Source organism: Saccopteryx leptura, chromosome 1 (genome assembly GCF_036850995.1).
Source record: "Saccopteryx leptura isolate mSacLep1 chromosome 1, mSacLep1_pri_phased_curated, whole genome shotgun sequence".
In the NCBI taxonomy this organism is placed as follows: Eukaryota; Metazoa; Chordata; class Mammalia; order Chiroptera; family Emballonuridae; genus Saccopteryx; species Saccopteryx leptura.
In genome coordinates this window covers 5,629,941-5,645,910 of record NC_089503.1, presented here as the reverse complement: position 1 = coordinate 5,645,910, position 15,970 = coordinate 5,629,941, and the positions used below count along the sequence as shown (strand labels likewise).

Here is a 15,970-nt window from a genome sequence, read left to right as displayed (position 1 = left end):
GGGGTGGGGTCCCGGTTGAGCCCAAGTTACTTTGTCAGAGAAAACCTGGCAACCTTAAAATGAGCTCACCTTTTAGGATTTGTTGTCGTTGAGATTTCCTCCCCATTGATATTCCACGGTTGCACTTTTTTAAATACTACGTGTGAGCCTGACCAGGCAGTGGCGCAGTAGATAGAGCGCTGGCCTAGGATGCAGAGGACCCAGGTTTGAAACCCCAAGGTCACCGGCTTGAGCATGGGCTCACCAGCTTGAGCACGGGGTCACTGGCTTGAGTGTGGGATCATAGACATGGCCCCATGGTCGCTAGCTTGAGCCCAAAGGTCGCTGGCTTGAAGCCCAAGATCGCTGATCTGAACCCAAGGTCGCTGGCTTGAGCAAGGGGTCACTTGCTCTGCTGTAGCTCCCTGGTCAAGGCACATATGAATCAATGAACAACTAAGGTGCTGCGCCTGACCAGGTGGTGGCACAGTGGATAGAGCATCAGACTGGGATGCAGAGGACCCAGGTTCGAGACCCCGAGGTCGCCAGCTTGAGCGCGGGCTCATCTGGTTTGAGCAAAAGCCCACCAGCTTGAACCCAAGGTCACTGGCTCGAGCAAGGGGTTTCTCGGTCTGCTGTAGCTCCCTGGTCAAGGCACATATGAAAAAGCAATCAATGAACAACTAAGGTGTTGCAACGCGCAACGAAAAACTAATGATTGATGCTTCTTATCTCTCTCTGTTCCTGTCTGTCCGTCTATCCCTCTCTCTGACTCACTGTCTCTGTAAAAAATAAAAATAAATAAAAATAAATAACTAAGGTGCTGCAATAAAGAATTGATGCCTCTCATCTCTCTCCCTTCCTGCCTGTCTGTCCCTATCTGTCCCTCCCTCTGACTCTCTCTTTGTCTCTATCTCTGTCCAAAAAAAAAAAAAATCCACGTGTGAGGCAGCTGAGGTGCTTGGCCTTGGGTTTGAACCGTTAGGCGTGTCTGATGTGTATGTGATGGTGACCGGGAGTGTGGCTGCTCTAACGGGGGACTTGGCCTCTTAATGCCCCTCTTATAACTGCCTGGACTGACCACAGGTGGGAAAAGGGGAACTCCTTGTCCAGGACTAGAACTGGCTGGGGCATCATTTCTCTGATCTGTCCCAGAAGCGCTTTGCGCCCCTGTCTGAGCTCACCGAGGCCCGTAAAGGTGCAGGGCCGGACCCTAGGTGCCAGATGGGGTTTGTGAATGGCAGGCGAGCTAAGAACGTAGGCAGGGTTGAAAGGTTGCGATGGAGAGATTGTGGGGAGATGGCCGAGCTTCACCGGCCAGGCTCGTTCCAGACTTTTCCGAGTGGGAGCTGTGTGCTGGGCCCTCCGTCCCCTCCTCCCACAGCCCAGGAGTGACAGGCCCTTCCCTGGGCGGCACCAGGCCCAGTGACTGGCTGCTGGCGGCCACGGACCCTCTCTGCAGTGCTCTGCTGCCTCAAGCCAGCTCTGACATCGTGAACAGAAACACAGTAGCTCTTTGTTTTGGTGGCAGGCCCCGTGGAAACACTCTGCGTGTTAGTTCATTTCATGTTACCGCACCCCTTTGAGAAGGACCAGCCTCGGCCTTTGCGGATGACGACCGTGAGGGTGGACTGTCTGAGGGACATGCCTGAGTTGTCCAAGTTGGAAAATCCCAGAGATGGGATTTGAACCCAGCCCTGTCTTGACCAGGAGCCCATGCTTGTGACTGTTTATGCTGCCCGCCGGCCGGGGGTGGGGGTGGGGATTTGGAAGCTGGGGGAGCAGGCAGGGTGAGGGGTGCTGGGTAGCTCAGTCAGTCCCTTTACATCGGCGTGTTGACTTAAGCAAGTGATTAGACTAGCTTCTGCTGTCCAGGGGTGCTGGTCTGTGTGCAAGCTGTGTGTGTGTGTGCACATACGTGGGCATGTTTGAGTGTGTGTGTACATATGTGCATGTGAGTATGTGTATGCCTGGGGCTGTTTTGCACACACACTGGGGGTGGGATGGGGCAGCCTTTATAGCCTCACTATCTGGGGCACTGACTACCTATAGGCCCCTCTTGCTCGCTTCCAAGTGCCCTGCGCTGCTTAGGGCCCAAGCTGACCCTCTGGGATGGTCTGTGCTGCCAGGTGAACAGCCTATGTCTCAGACCTCACTCACCCCACAGCTTGGTTCCAGGTCTGCTGGAGTCACCTACCACCTTCTAGAACAGGCGTCCCCAAACTACGGCCCGCGGGCCGCAATGCGGCCCCCTGAGGCCATTTATCCAGCCCCCACTGCACTTCTGGAAGGGGCACCTCTTCATTGGTGGTCAGTGAGAGGACCACTGTATTTGGCAGCCCTCCAATGGTCTGAGGGACAGTGAACTGGCCCCCTGTGTAAAAAGTTTGGAGACCCCTGTTCTAGAACGTGGTGGCTGGCGTGGCCAGAGCTCTGGCTAAGTGGGGACCCCCGTCAGCGGTGCTGAGGGGAACAGCCTTGAGGCCCGTACGATGCCCCGAGGGGAGAAGACTACAAATGGCTGGTGTGTGCCCCGGGGGAGAGTAAAGCAGGGCCCCGGGATGGGGAGGGCAGGCCGAGGGGCTTCCCACTGTGGGTCAAGAGCCTGGCAGGGTCTCTTGTGACTTGAGCAGAGAGTTGAAGCAGATGAGGGTGAGGGCCATGTAGCAATATGGGGAAGAGTATTCTAGGAGGTGGGAACAGCCAGTACAAAGGCCCTGGGGTAGGAGGGGCTATGGTGAGGGGAGAGGGAGGGTAGGATACACCAGATGCATTGAGAGGCAGGTCAGGTTTTTAGTGGAGGAGTTACCTGGTCTGATTCATGCTTAAAGGGATTCCTCTCGCTGTTGGAGTGGGGCAGGAGCCTCCTTAGCCGCTGTGACTGTGGTGCTGACAGCAGAGGGTGGTGGCTGGGACCAGGGAGGTAGCGAGCTGGGGGCAAGGAGCGGTCAGACAGGAAGCAAGGATGGCATGGTGTGGCTCTGTGCCTCAGTGTCCCCATCCATACAGGTGTGTGACCACGTCACACGTCATGAAGAAAACACCAAGAACAGTTGGTGGTGTCAGTAAATGTTATCTATTGTTATCCTAAACACAGCCCTCCCCACCCCCCTGAAATACAGTCCCCATGTCTACATGAAGATGTCTCCTTTTTCTTCCCTGTGACCTTTTGCCGTTTCTGTCGGGAGGTGCTTGATCTTGGCTGTGAGGCACTTGGTACTCGTGGGGGCGTTGCCTGGCGCTTGGCTGGGAGAGGTCTTCACGCTCTGGTCCGCCTGGCTTTGCCTGTGCCCTCTCTGGGAGCCAGTCAGTCTCTGGCCCTGGCTTTTCTCATTAAAAATTGGCAATCCTTTCTGGTCTTGCCTCTGAATTCATTCCCAAGATGGCACCTCTGCCCCGTGGGGCAAAGTTGACTGGTGTGGATGTCCTGGGCAGGACTGCTGGGCCCCAGCCTCTCCCCACGCCTTCCCCGTCTCGGCAATGTGCCCTAATGCGTGAGGGGGTGAAAACAGCTGTAACTCTCCCCCACTCATCAGATCTAACGAAGCTGAGAACACTGACTCTGGTCCCCAAGTTCTGTGATTGTTGTGCTGGGGTTGAGATGCCCGCTCTGTCCCCTTAGGCACCATGTTGCCCAGGAGGGAGGACTCCAGGCTAGTCCATAAGAGCTGTGGGCAGCACCTCCACCCTCACCAAATACTGGCGCAAAGAGTGGTCTCTTGAGTCCCGGGGGCAGGACTGCTATCAGAGTGGGGACAGAGACTGTTGTCCTCTGTCTGGCCTCAAGCACAAGGTCGCAGGGAGCAGCTTTGACTCCTCCTGGTCCTGTTGGAGCCCTGCCATCTCCCTGTGCCTTCCTGTGACACTGTCCCCCACTGGGGTCCTTCCTTAAATAAGGGGGTACATTCCCCAGCCACCCTTAGGAAGTAAGGTTCTCAGTTCTAATGTCCGCCTCGGTGCATGGACCCCAGAAGCGGAAGTTGGTACAGTTTCAGGGAGGTAGAAGGGGAGCTGGGGAGGACCCTCTGGCCCAGAGCACCCTGAGTCCCAGAGGCCAAGGGGACAGCAGCCCAGGGCCGGGGGGAGGGGGCGGCCTGGCCTGTGCCAGCCCATGAGGGGACTGCAGTGGCTCCTGGGTCCCGAGTGAAAGCCTGGCTGAAACCCAACCCCTCTTTAAAGTGCAGGACGGCCCTTCCCTAAAATAACACAACCACAACCGCAGCCTCTGCGCAGAGCCCAGGCCGCACTGCTTTCCTTCGGAAGTTGATTTTCCTCCGTGGAATTTGGCCGGGCCTGTGGCCGAGCTCAGGACTCGGGCAGGAGCACGTCCACGCCAGCCGGTCTCTGGTAACTGGGTGGCTCGCAAGTTCCCCATTTAAGGAAACCAGCGGCCTCTGTTATGAAACTTCGGGGAAGGAATTTGAGTTATGCTCCTCGCGGAGGTCCGGGGCCTTCCCATTTTCTGGCCGGTCCCCCCGCCGGCCTGGCCGCGGTAGAGCGTCCAGGGAGGCCGTGGGGGGATCGCGCCGAGATCTGTTCTCCTGATACCTATTACTGGCGGGCGGGCGGGCGCCCAGGCGCGGGAGGGCTGGGCCCTTTCCCGGCTGCGGAGGGGGAGGGGCAGGGAGGCCACAGGGCCCGGCTGGCGGCAGCACCTGCGAGCCCTGGGCTGCCAGGAAAAGCGCACCCACACCCAGGCCTGCTGGCAGAGGGCTGAGTCATATGATGGCCAGGATCTGGCCTTCGCCAGAGAGCCACTCTGTGCTCCCAAAGCGGCCACTGGCATGTGACCCGTCGGCGCAGGGCGGCCTCGCAGAGCCTCCGTCTCCTCATCTGGCTGGATGGGAATGGTTAATCCCCCGCCTCCCCGCGTCTGTCAGTCACGTCCTCACCGGGTGCACAGGAAACAGCCAGAGAGGCTTTTCGGAAAGGCGCTCTCTCCTGCCTGTCCCGCACCAGGGCTGGGGAGCTCGGGGTCAGCAGCTGGATGTATACTGCTCACGAAAATTAGGGGATACTTCAAAATAAAGATGAAGCGATAAAATAAGAAGCATTTTTTTTTATTATTATTAAACAAGAACATCAGAAAAGCAAACGACAAGTCAAAGGAGGTTTTTCGATTATGCAAATGAGATGCAAAACCAACTTTTATGTCATTGGTGAAAATTCACTATAGGGAAAGCTGAAAGGACTGGACTATCTGCACGGTCCCTGATCCCCTCATTTTTGTGAGCCACGTTAGGTACGGTGCCCCTGCTCATTTTCAAGCTTGTCACGGGAAGGAGGTGATGGCACTGGCCCCTCTGGAAAGCCTGCGTGACCCCACGGATGGGGGTGGCTGCTCGCGTACCTGTGCCTTCTGTGGTCACAGAGCCTCCATGGGGGACAGGTGGCAGTGGTATGGGTGTCATTCTCCCGCTCCTGCTGGACAGAGACCCCCTCTCCCAAAGAGCAAGGCTGGGCTTGTTGTCCTGTGTCCCCGACACCATGCTGGTGCTTGGTGGATGGCGGCTCAGGTTGGCTGAAACGGGGTGAGGTTTGACCTCTGCAGAGTTGGAGGCCAGGAGCAATGGAGGGACCTGACTCGGAATCGGGAAAAGCAGCTCGGACAAGAGAGAACCGTGGGCCCACAGAACCAGAGCGTCTCAGAAGGGACGCTGTGCTCAGACCCACACGATGTCACTCGGCATTGCCTCTCCCATCTGGGTTTACTCCCCCCGCCCCCCCGGGATGGCGGGCCCTCGCCAGGGACGGCACAGGTGGCCTCTGCTTCCCTAGTCTCAGTCCCAGCTGCCCCCCCCAGCCAGTGTGAGGAGCCACCTGTCCCTGCAGCAGTCACTAAGGCCGAGGGTGATGGGATGTGCAGATGGCCAGGGTTCATGCCCACCCCAGGAGGAGGGGCCTGGGGGTTTCATGGACCATGAGTGGGCGAGGGGCTCCTCACATCTAGCACGGTTCCCCTCCTCTTTTGAGAGACTCTGGGCAGACAAAAGAGGTGGGCATTCCATTCTACCTGGGAAACAGGACATTCTCTAGGTGATGGCAGGGTTTAAACCTGTCACCCTCCGTGCCTGTTGTCACAGCATATTGTCTTTGCTCACTTGGTGGGACATTTAAATGAGGAAGCCTTTAAGGAGGTGGTGGTTCTGTGTCGGTGGGCGCTCCACTTCGGAAACTTGAGACGTGGATGAGCCCAGCCAGGTCCCCCACAGCCTCACCTCACCGGGAGGACCTGCCGTGGTCTGGCCGTGCACACCCCACGTACGTGGTGCTGGTGTTTTAATAGACTTCATTTGTCCAAGCAGTTTTAGGTTCACAGCACAACCGAGGGGAGGGTAGAGGGTTTCTGCATACCTGTGCTGATTTTGTGGGTTTTGACGAAGGTTTAATGTCACGGCCCCCCCATTGTGGCGTCGGACAGAGTAGGTTCATTGCCCTGAGAGTCCTGTGTGCTCCACTGCTCACCCCCCGGCCCCCTCCGGCCTCTGGCGTCCCCGAACTTTTTACTGTCTCTATGGTTTTACCTCTCCAGAGTGTCATGTGGCTGGAATCACACAGCAGGTAGCCTTTTCAGATTGGCTTCCTTCAGTGAATATACTTTCTCTCTTTTTTTTTTTTTTTTTTTTTTTTTTGTGGCAGAGACAGAGTCAGAGAGAGGGACAGATAGGGACAGACAGACAGGAAGGGAGAGAGATGAGAAACATCAATTCTTCATTGCGGTTCCTTAGTTGTTCATTGATTGCTTTCTCATATGTGCCTTGACCGGGGGGCTACAGCAGACCGAGTGACCCCTTGCTCGAGCCAGCAACCTTGAGCTCAAGCTGGTGAGCCTTGCTAAAACCTGATGAGCCGCCTGACCAGGCAGTGGCACAGTGGATAGAGTGTTGGACTGGGATGCAGAGGAACCAGGTTCGAGACCCCGAGATTGCCAGCTTGAGCGCGGGCTCATCTGGTTTGAGCAAAAAAAAAAAAAAAAGCCCACCAGCTTGAACCCAAGGTCGCTGGCTCCAGCAAGGGGTTACTCAGTCTGCTGAAGGCCCACGGTCAAGGCACATATGAGAAAGCAATCAATGAACAACTGACGTATCGCAACGAAAAACTGATGATTGATGCTTCTCATCTCTCTTTGTTCCTGTCTGTCTGTTCCTATCTATCCCTCTCTCTAACTCTCTCTCTGTGTCTGTAAAAAAATAAAAATAAAATAAATGAATAAAAAAAACCCCTATGAGCCCGCGCTCAAGCTGACGACCTCAGGGTCTCGAACCTGGGTCCTCCGCATCCCAGTCCGATGCTCTATCCACTGCACCACTGCCTGGTCAGGCCAGTGAATATACTTTTAATATACTATTATATATTATAAAAACTTGGTAGCTTAACAACTCATTTCTTTTTAGTGCTAAATAGTATTCTAGTCCCACATGTCTTTCATTGTCTTGAATAGTTCATTTATGGCATTTTCAAAATTGCAAAAAATCAGATACAGTTCAAGTGTTCAATGTCTCAACACCAAATTACTTAAATAATTTACAATCCTAATTACTATTAAAGATATAAGGAGGGTTTTTATAAGTAAAGAGGTAGGGTGCCCAGAATATATTGCTCACTGAGAACAGTTGGAAACAGTATACTTTGATTACTCAACTTTGTTAAAAATTGGCTCTGGCCGGTGGTTCTGTAGATAGAACATCTGCCTAGCATATGGACATCCTAGGTTCGATTCCCAGTCAGGGCACACAAGAGAAGTGACTACCTGCTTCTCCATTCCCTCTCCCCCTTCTCTCACTCTTCCCCTCCTGCAGCCAGTGGCTCCATTGGTTTGAGTGTGGCCCTGGGCTCTTGAGGATAGCCCCATTGGAGCGCATCAGCCTCACACACTAAAAATAGCTCGGTATTTGAGCATTGGCCCCAGATGGGGTTGCCAGGTGGATCTGGGTTGGGGTGCATGTGAGTGTCCGCCTCACTATTTCCCCTCCTATCACCTAAAAAAAAATTATGATATTACTAACTGCTTAGAAAACCAATCAGAAGCAATAATACCCCAGGTCCTATACATTGGTTATCTCTGATGGCTGTGATTTTAGGGCAAATTCATCATCTCTGTTTCCTGTTTGCATTCTCAGAGGCATAAAACAGAAACCAAAAGCAGATCTCTTGCCTCTCTCTCCTCTGCCCCCTCCTTAGGTACATGTACTGGACAGACTGGGGTGAGACACCCCGGATCGAGCGGGCGGGGATGGATGGCAGCACCCGGAAAGTCATCGTGGACTCGGACATTTACTGGCCCAACGGGCTGACCATAGACCTGGAGGAGCAGAAGCTTTACTGGGCCGACGCCAAGCTCAGCTTCATCCACCGGGCCAACCTGGACGGCTCGTTCCGGTGAGTGGCCGCCCCGCTGTGGGCCCCCACCTTCCCCACGGCACCCCGGTTGCCAGCGGGGCCTCGGCCAATCCAAGCTGGGTGTTGGCAGGGGTCCCTCACTCATGCCGGCAGTCCTGTGTCTGAGTCCTGGGGGACCTGTGGGATTCAGGGCTCCTGGGAGCTTAGAACAGTCATCTCATCCAACATCACACCCCAGGCAAGGTCTGGGGTGGCATCTGCCTTGGACCCTGTGCCCATTTTTGTAGCAGAATGTGAACTGCCTACTGGCTCTTCCAGGTTTTGGGATCCTCCCAGGAGGACAGGCCCCATTCCCCTGATAGCGGGGCTCCTGGCCGGGTGGGGAGTGTGTGGGTGCCACTGCCAACAACTGAGGTGACACAGCATGGGGGGGCATTCAGTGGCTTAGGCTGTGCAGACACAGGCGGATAGCAACGGGAACAGATGTGAGGACTGCAGGTGGGGGTGCCCAGGCCGAGGGCTTGTGACGAGGGACAGAGAAGATGATGGTGGCATTTAAAAAAAATCACAAAGGCTATAAACAGTTCCACATCCACACAGGTTTTGCCATTAAAAGAGGAGAAAACTCTTTCCATTTTTAGACTTTTGGATTTGCAGACAAGGGGTGTGGCCCTAAAGCCCAAGGATCCGACAGGGTTTTGAACAGTTCCCTGCATCCCCGTCCTCCTGCCAACACACAAACCCCTGAAGGCAGGATCAGGGCCAGTGTTGCTGTTCACTTTATTCCCCAGTATTGCAAGAGGGCCTTACACATAGTACGTGCTCAATAAAATGGGTAAATGAATGAATGAATAAATGAATATGAAGGATTTTTTTTCCTAATTGGGTGGTTGCTTTTAGCGTTTTCTGGTCAGCTTAGCTAATGGTCCCCCTACTTCATCGTGTTTTAGAGGTGGGACTGTCCCCTCCTGGTACAGGTGAAGGCAGTTTATTCATTGACCAGATACTGCCTACTGGCTCTTCCAGGTTTTGGGATCCTCCCAGGAGGACAGGCCCCATTCCCCTGATAGCGGGGCTCCTGGCCGGGTGGGGAGTGTGTGGGTGCCACTGCCAACAACTGAGGTGACACAGCATGGGGGGGCATTCAGTGGCTTAGGCTGTGCAGACACAGGCGGATAGCAACGGGAACAGATGTGAGGACTGCAGGTGGGGGTGCCCAGGCCGAGGGCTTGTGACGAGGGACAGAGAAGATGATGGTGGCATTTAAAAAACATCCTAATGGCCCTGGCCGGTTGGCTCAGTGGTAGAGCGTCAGCCTGGCATGCGGGAGTCCCGGGTTCGATTCCCGGCCAGGGCACACAGGAGAAGCGCCCATCTGCTTCTCCACCCCTCCCCCTCTCGTTCCTCTCTGTCTCTCTCTTCCCCTCCCGCAGCCAAGGCTCCATTGGAGCAAAGTTGGCCCAGGCACTGACGATGGCTCCATGGCCTCTGCCCCAGGCGCTAGAGTGGCTCTGGTTGCAACAGAGCGACACCCCGGATGGGCAGAGCATCGCCCCCTGGTGGGCATGCTGGGTGGATCCTGGTCGGGCGCATGCGGGAGTCTGTCTGACTGCCTCCCCGTTTCCAGCTTCGGAAAAATGCAAAAAAAAACCCCAAAAAACCCATCCTAATGGTGGTAGTAGTGATTGTGGTGGTGACAACAATAATGTCAGTGGTGGTAGTGGTCATGGTGGCCATGATGGTTGTGATGACCATGGTGGAGATGGTGGTGGCGGTGATGGTGGCTAACCCTCTCATAACACTTGCTGTTTGCTCGGACATTTTATTGGTCCATTACGTTCTCCGACTAACACAGCGCTCGACACACCAGCCTTGTGACGCGTTGCTGAGATGATCCTCTGTTATAGTTATGCACAGAGAGGCGGGTGGATTCACCCAGGACCACACAGCGAGTCAGAGCCGGGGTTGGAACCCAGGCTCTGTGACTGCAGGGTCTACTCTCAGGCCCTTCTCTACCTGCCGCACTGCAGGTGACTGACTAGCACTATTTGCGGACGAGCCCAGGGCTGCTCAGATGGAAGCATGCCCTCACAGTCCGGTAGAGAAGGCACGTGCCAGAGCCAGACCCCCTGCTCAGCTCCCTCTCCGCGGTGACTGTGGCCGGCCACCTCAGTGCTCTGAGCTTCGGGGCCTCACGTGGTAACTGGGGTCGTACTTGTACTTTCTGGAGGTGTTGATGACGTCTGATGTGTGTAGAGCTAGGGGCCTGCTGCCTGGGCCCAGTGAGTGCTCAGTAAAGGGCTGGTGTGTCCAGAAGCTCTTGGGTCCAACAGGAGGCAGAGGGAGCAAGGCTGGAGCTGCCCCCCTGAGGGGAGGCGCTGTCCCGAGAGGAGGGGTGAGGGTGGGCGAGCTTCAGCTTCCTCCCTGGGGCCTCTGGGGTGGTGGAGCAGCCCCCCAAAATGAGGGGGTCTCTGGCTTTTCTGATCAAACACTGGCAACAGCATGGAAAAATTGGGTGGTTCCTAGGAATGTAAACATTGAATTAACATACGATCCCTGCAATTCCGCTCCTGGGACAAACCCAAAGATTTGAAAGTCGGTACTGAGATAAATCCTTACACACGCGAATATCCATGGCAGCACTAGCCACAGTAGCCGAAAGGTGAGAGCAACCCAGGTGTCCACTCACAGGTGAATGGATGAGTGGATAAGCCATATGCGTGCTTTCGGCACCAGAGAATATTCCTTGGCCTCAGAAAGGAAGGAGGCGCTGACACGGGCTCCGGGGACGCACCTTGAAGCCAGGCGCAGAAGACCACGTTCTGTAGGATCCCACATATTGAAATGGCCAGATGGGGCTAATCCCCAGAGACAGAGCAGATTGGTGGCTGCCAGGGCGGGAGGCGGGGGGGTAGGGAGGAGAGATGGGGAGCGGCCGCCGCGTGGGGTTGGGTTTTCCCGTGGCGCGATGGGAATGTTCGGAACTCGATGGAGGCAGAGGTTGCCCAGTGCTGCACAAGCACCACGTCGTTCCCTTCCGAGCGGCTAATTTTGCGTTATGGGAATTTTACCTCAATGCGTTGTTTCTAACAGTGACATCAAGAAGACAAAAAAAGAGCCCAGGCCGGATAGCTCAGTTGGTTAGAGCACTGGTCCCCAACCCCTGGGCCGCGGACCGGTACTGGTCCGCAGAGGAAGAATAAATAACTTACATTATTTTTGTATTATTTATATTTAAGTCTGAATGATGTTTTATTTTTTTTAAATGACCAGATTCCCTCTGTTACATCCGTCTAAGACTCACTCTTGACGCTTGTCTCGGTCACGTGATACATTTATCTGTCCCACCCTAAAGGCCAGTCCGTGAAAATATTTTCTGACATTAAACCGGTCCGTGGCCCAAAAAAAGGTTGGGGACCACTGGGTTAGAGGGTCGTCCCGAAGCACAGAGGTGGTTGGTTTGGTCCCCAGTCAGGGCACTTGCAGGAACAGATCTGTGTTTCTGTCTCTCCCCACCGCTCTCTAAAGTCAATTAATAAAAAAAAAAATGTTAAAAAGAAAACAAGTGATGTCAGGTGAGATCATGGAAGGGCATGAGTGTGTGGTTTTGGGTGACCCTTTCACTCTCCTAGGTGCTATACCAGGGGCTGGGGACGTGGTGGTGACCACCCACCCCCAGCCCACCTCGGGGAGCCTTGTGTGGGGGGAGTGTCCCTACTGAGATGATCACACACGATATGTAAGGGCTGTTCTGGTTTGCTGGGTGTCATAAATACATAGAAGGGCTTTTTCTTGTGTTGTTCTCAAGTTTAATTTACTCTGATGTTACACATTTTGGGCACAGTAGGGATGACCAAGTCCATTTGGTCTGGTCTGTATTCAGTTGTTAGAACTTCAGGGCCGGACAGGTGTGCTTGTCCCCAGGTGTGTGACTTTCTCCTTGCCAATTTTTCTTCTTCCTGTGTGGGGCACTTTGCCAGTAGCCAGTTAGGAATGGGTTGGGCCTGACCGGTGGTGGCACAGTGGGTAGAACATTGACCCTGGGACACTGAAGTCCCAGGTTCAAAACCCCGAGGTCGCCAGCTTGAGTGTGGGATCATCGACATGACCCCATGGTCGCTGGCTTGAGCCCAAAGGTCGCTGGCTTGAGCCCAAAGGTCGCTGGCTTGAGCAAGTGGTCACTGGCTTGGCTGGGGACCCCCTTGTCAAGGCGCATGTGAGAAGCAATTAATGAATAACTAAAGTGCTGCAACTATGGAGTGATGCTTCTCTTTCCCTTCTGTCTCTCTCACTAAAAAAAAAAAGAAAAAAGAAAGAGGTTGGAAAGGGAAGAGCTGGATGTGTGGCGTCTCTGTGTCACTGTCAGGAGTGGTGGGAGGCTGGCAGGGTCTGGAAGGTGCCCTGCACACCCCGGGAGAGGGCTCCTGGCTCGTTTTCTGGTGTCACCCCGCTCTGTCACAGTTACTGTTGTCCAGGGTTGTGTAAACGGGTCAGCAGAGATGGTGAAACTCTTTGAAAGCTGGATGCCAAGGGACCGCGGGGCCCTGATGGCTTCTCCTCTGCCCCCCGCGCCTGCAGGCAGAAGGTGGTGGAGGGCAGCTTGACGCACCCCTTTGCCCTGACGCTGTCCGGGGACACCCTGTACTGGACCGACTGGCAGACCCGCTCCATCCACGCCTGTAACAAGAGGACCGGGGAGAAGCGCAAGGAGATCCTCCGTGCCCTCTACTCGCCCATGGACATCCAGGTGCTCAGCTCTGAGCGGCAGCCTTACTGTGAGTCGGTGGAGGGGGCGGCTGGCATCTTCCCCTGGGGGGGGCACCCCCCGGCTAGGGGAGGAAAAGGAGGGGCTTGCTCCAGCAGAGGGAGCTGTGTCACGTGCCTGGGAGGGGGGCTGGGGCGGGGCCCGGGGCCATCTGTAGAGCTGGGCTGGGGGCTGCTTTGGGCGGCGGGGGGCCCCCCTGCTCCAGCTGTCTTCGGAGGGGGCAGCGAGGTCCCTGAGGGTGCTTGCCCCGTTCTCAAGGCCCAGGGGAAGTTACCTATGTATTAATGAAAATCGACTCTGAGCTGGGTGAGGTTCTCAGTCTAGGGTCCCCAGAGGGTCGTGGTGGGGATCCCTGATGGGAAAGACCTTGAAATGCGCGGGCTCTTGTGACAGGCAGCCTGTGGGCCCCGGGCCCTGGGCTTGCCTGTTTCCATGGGAACCGGGCGGAGGTTTCTGACCACAGTGCTTTGTAGAAGGTTCAAACTTTCAGCTTAAGAGTGGGGACCCAGGGGTACCTGTTTTCAGCACCCAGGGGAAGGGAGGCTGTCTGGAGTTTGTTTCCTGGTGAACATATGGTCCTTAGACGTCCACACTCGGAGCGGCCCCCACACACACCCACGGCGGCAGCAGGGAGGGTAGAGACACCGTCTCTAGTTAACATGACAGGGGTCCTGCGCCCCCCTGCCCTGGCCAGAGTGAGATCCCAGAAGTATTTGTTCAGTTTGGAGGCACCTTGATTGTGGAAGGGCTTGGGAGAATGGAAACGTTGCCATCCATACCGAGGGACCGAGGGGCTCAGCCCTGTGTGCAGGGGTGGTCACCAAGCATTGGTGCAGAGCCTGGGGGGTCCAGGCGTGTTGCAAAGATAAGACAGGCCTTTGCCTCAGGAACCCACCCTCTCAGGCGTGCCCATCATTAACCCCATGGCAGGTTCTGAGATCCTGCTGGGGAAGGCGGATGGTGGCCTTCCTGGAGGAGGGGTCCTTTGTGAGGCCCTGAAGGAGATGAGGACCTCTCGTTATAGGAGCTGGGGGGCCGGAGGCAGGGCGGGAGGATGCCCACACCTGGGCTGTGAGGCTGGCTGGGAGAAGTGAGGGGAACCGATGAAGCTGAAGGCTGGGCATGGCGGGGGTCAGCAGCGAGGGCCGATGGGGGGACGGCCCGATGCCACGGGAGGATGGCGTTTGGGCAGAGGGACACACTGGGATTCTCAGGGGACAGGGAGGTGTGGGGTCCTGCTTGCTTGTTTGGAAACAGGTGGGGGGGAGGGGATTCGAGGGCCCTGTTCTCGAACCTGCTCTCAGCCTGTCCCACTTTCCGCAGTTCACACGCAGTGTGAGGAGGACAATGGCGGCTGCTCCCACCTGTGCCTGCTGTCCCCGAGCGAGCCTTTCTACACGTGCGCCTGCCCCACCGGCGTGCAGCTCCAGGACAACGGCAAGACGTGCAAGGCAGGTGAGACGCCCGCGCTGCCCGGGGCTGCCCGGCGGGAGGCTGTCTGCTCACCTGCCCGCCCGTGGGGTCCTCAGTCCATGTCACCCGCCCCGGGGAAACAGAGGGTGCGACCTGTCTGCCCGCCTGCCCGTGGGGTCCTCGGGCCGTGTCACCCCCACCCCCACCCCCGGAAACGGAGGGTGTGACCTGTCTGCCCGCCCACCCGTGGGGTCCTCGGGCCGTGTCATCCCCCCCCCGGGGAAACAGAGGGTGCGACCTGTCTGTCTGCCCGCCCGTGGGGTCCTCGGGCCGTGTCACCCCCACCCCCACCCCCACCCCCACCCCCGGAAACGGAGGGTGTGACCGTGCTCCCCCTGGGCGTGTTTCCCGTGCGAATTCGGTTGGTCTCTCCCCACACCCTGTTCTTTTCCTTTGCTGAGGGACGGAGGTCCCCCCTGGCTATTCTCCCCCTTCGGTCTCAGGCACCTGTGCGTCCAGCGCTCAGACTGTGATCATGTTTAATGAGGGGTCACCCCGTCTCTGCAGTGGTGTCCGAGCCTCTTGTTTTTCCGGGTGGCGGGTTCAGGTTCAGGGTGTGCTGTACTGGAAACGGGGCAAGTCCAGGAGTCGGCCGGTCCCTGGGGACGCCTCGGGCCCGGCACCACCAGGCAGGCAGCACCGGGCCGACTCGGGCCTGGCCAGTGAGGGCGCAGGGAGAGAGGAAGGACGCAGCCGCCCCTGGGCCCAGTCTCAGTCTGGGGGAGCGCAGGGAGGGTGGCGGGGGCCCTCCTGGGTGGGCTGGCTTGGACCACGGGTCCCGGTAGGGGGGTGTTCTGTGGGGCAGGGTCTGAGGTGGACGGCTCACTAGACATGCTCTCTACCCTCTGCCCGTGGCTGCCAGCCTGCCACCTGCTGCCGGAGCGCCTGGGTCCGACCCAGGCTGGGTTCCTGGTCCTCCTCCTGTGGGCGGTCCTGTGGTCATGCTGGGGGTGGGGCTTTATGCTTCTGTGAAGACGTGGCTGTCACACCAAGCGGTCTGTTGGCTGTGTAGTGCGCTGGCCCCCGCGACGTCCCCCACGAAGGGCCTCATCTTCCTAGGTGACTAGGGGAGGGTCTTGTGCAGTGAGACAGGCCACTGTTAAGAGGACAGGACACTGTGTGGGAACGGGGGCGAGGTGGGCTCAGTCCACACAGTTGTTTTAAAGTAGGTTCCCAGCCACTAAGAGCTTGCTTTAGAAACTGTTGGAACCGCATCTCGTGCATTTATCCCACAGGCGTTCGCTGAGCGCGTGCTGTGTGCTGGGCTCCGGTCCTGGGCATGGGAGGGTCCCGCAGTGAGCGGCACAGACCGGAGGCCTGGCGCCTGCCACTCACGCTCCAGGGCTGGGGTTGGGGCGGGCGGGGAGGACCCACAACAGCAGTGAGCCCGGTCAACGGTTTGGTGTGTTCGAA

At 56.7% G+C, this 15,970-nt stretch overlaps 1 protein-coding gene across 1 annotated transcript in view; it reads left to right on the top strand.

The window, feature by feature from the left end:
* Positions 1 to 15,970, top strand: part of LRP5 (LDL receptor related protein 5) — a 118,372-nt gene that overhangs the window by 35,669 nt on the left and 66,733 nt on the right. The window contains exons 3-5 of the mRNA XM_066385798.1: positions 8,161 to 8,358; positions 12,898 to 13,094; positions 14,408 to 14,539. Coding sequence (XP_066241895.1) covers positions 8,161 to 8,358; positions 12,898 to 13,094; positions 14,408 to 14,539 — 527 coding nt within the window. The remainder of the gene's footprint in view (positions 1 to 8,160; positions 8,359 to 12,897; positions 13,095 to 14,407; positions 14,540 to 15,970) is intronic.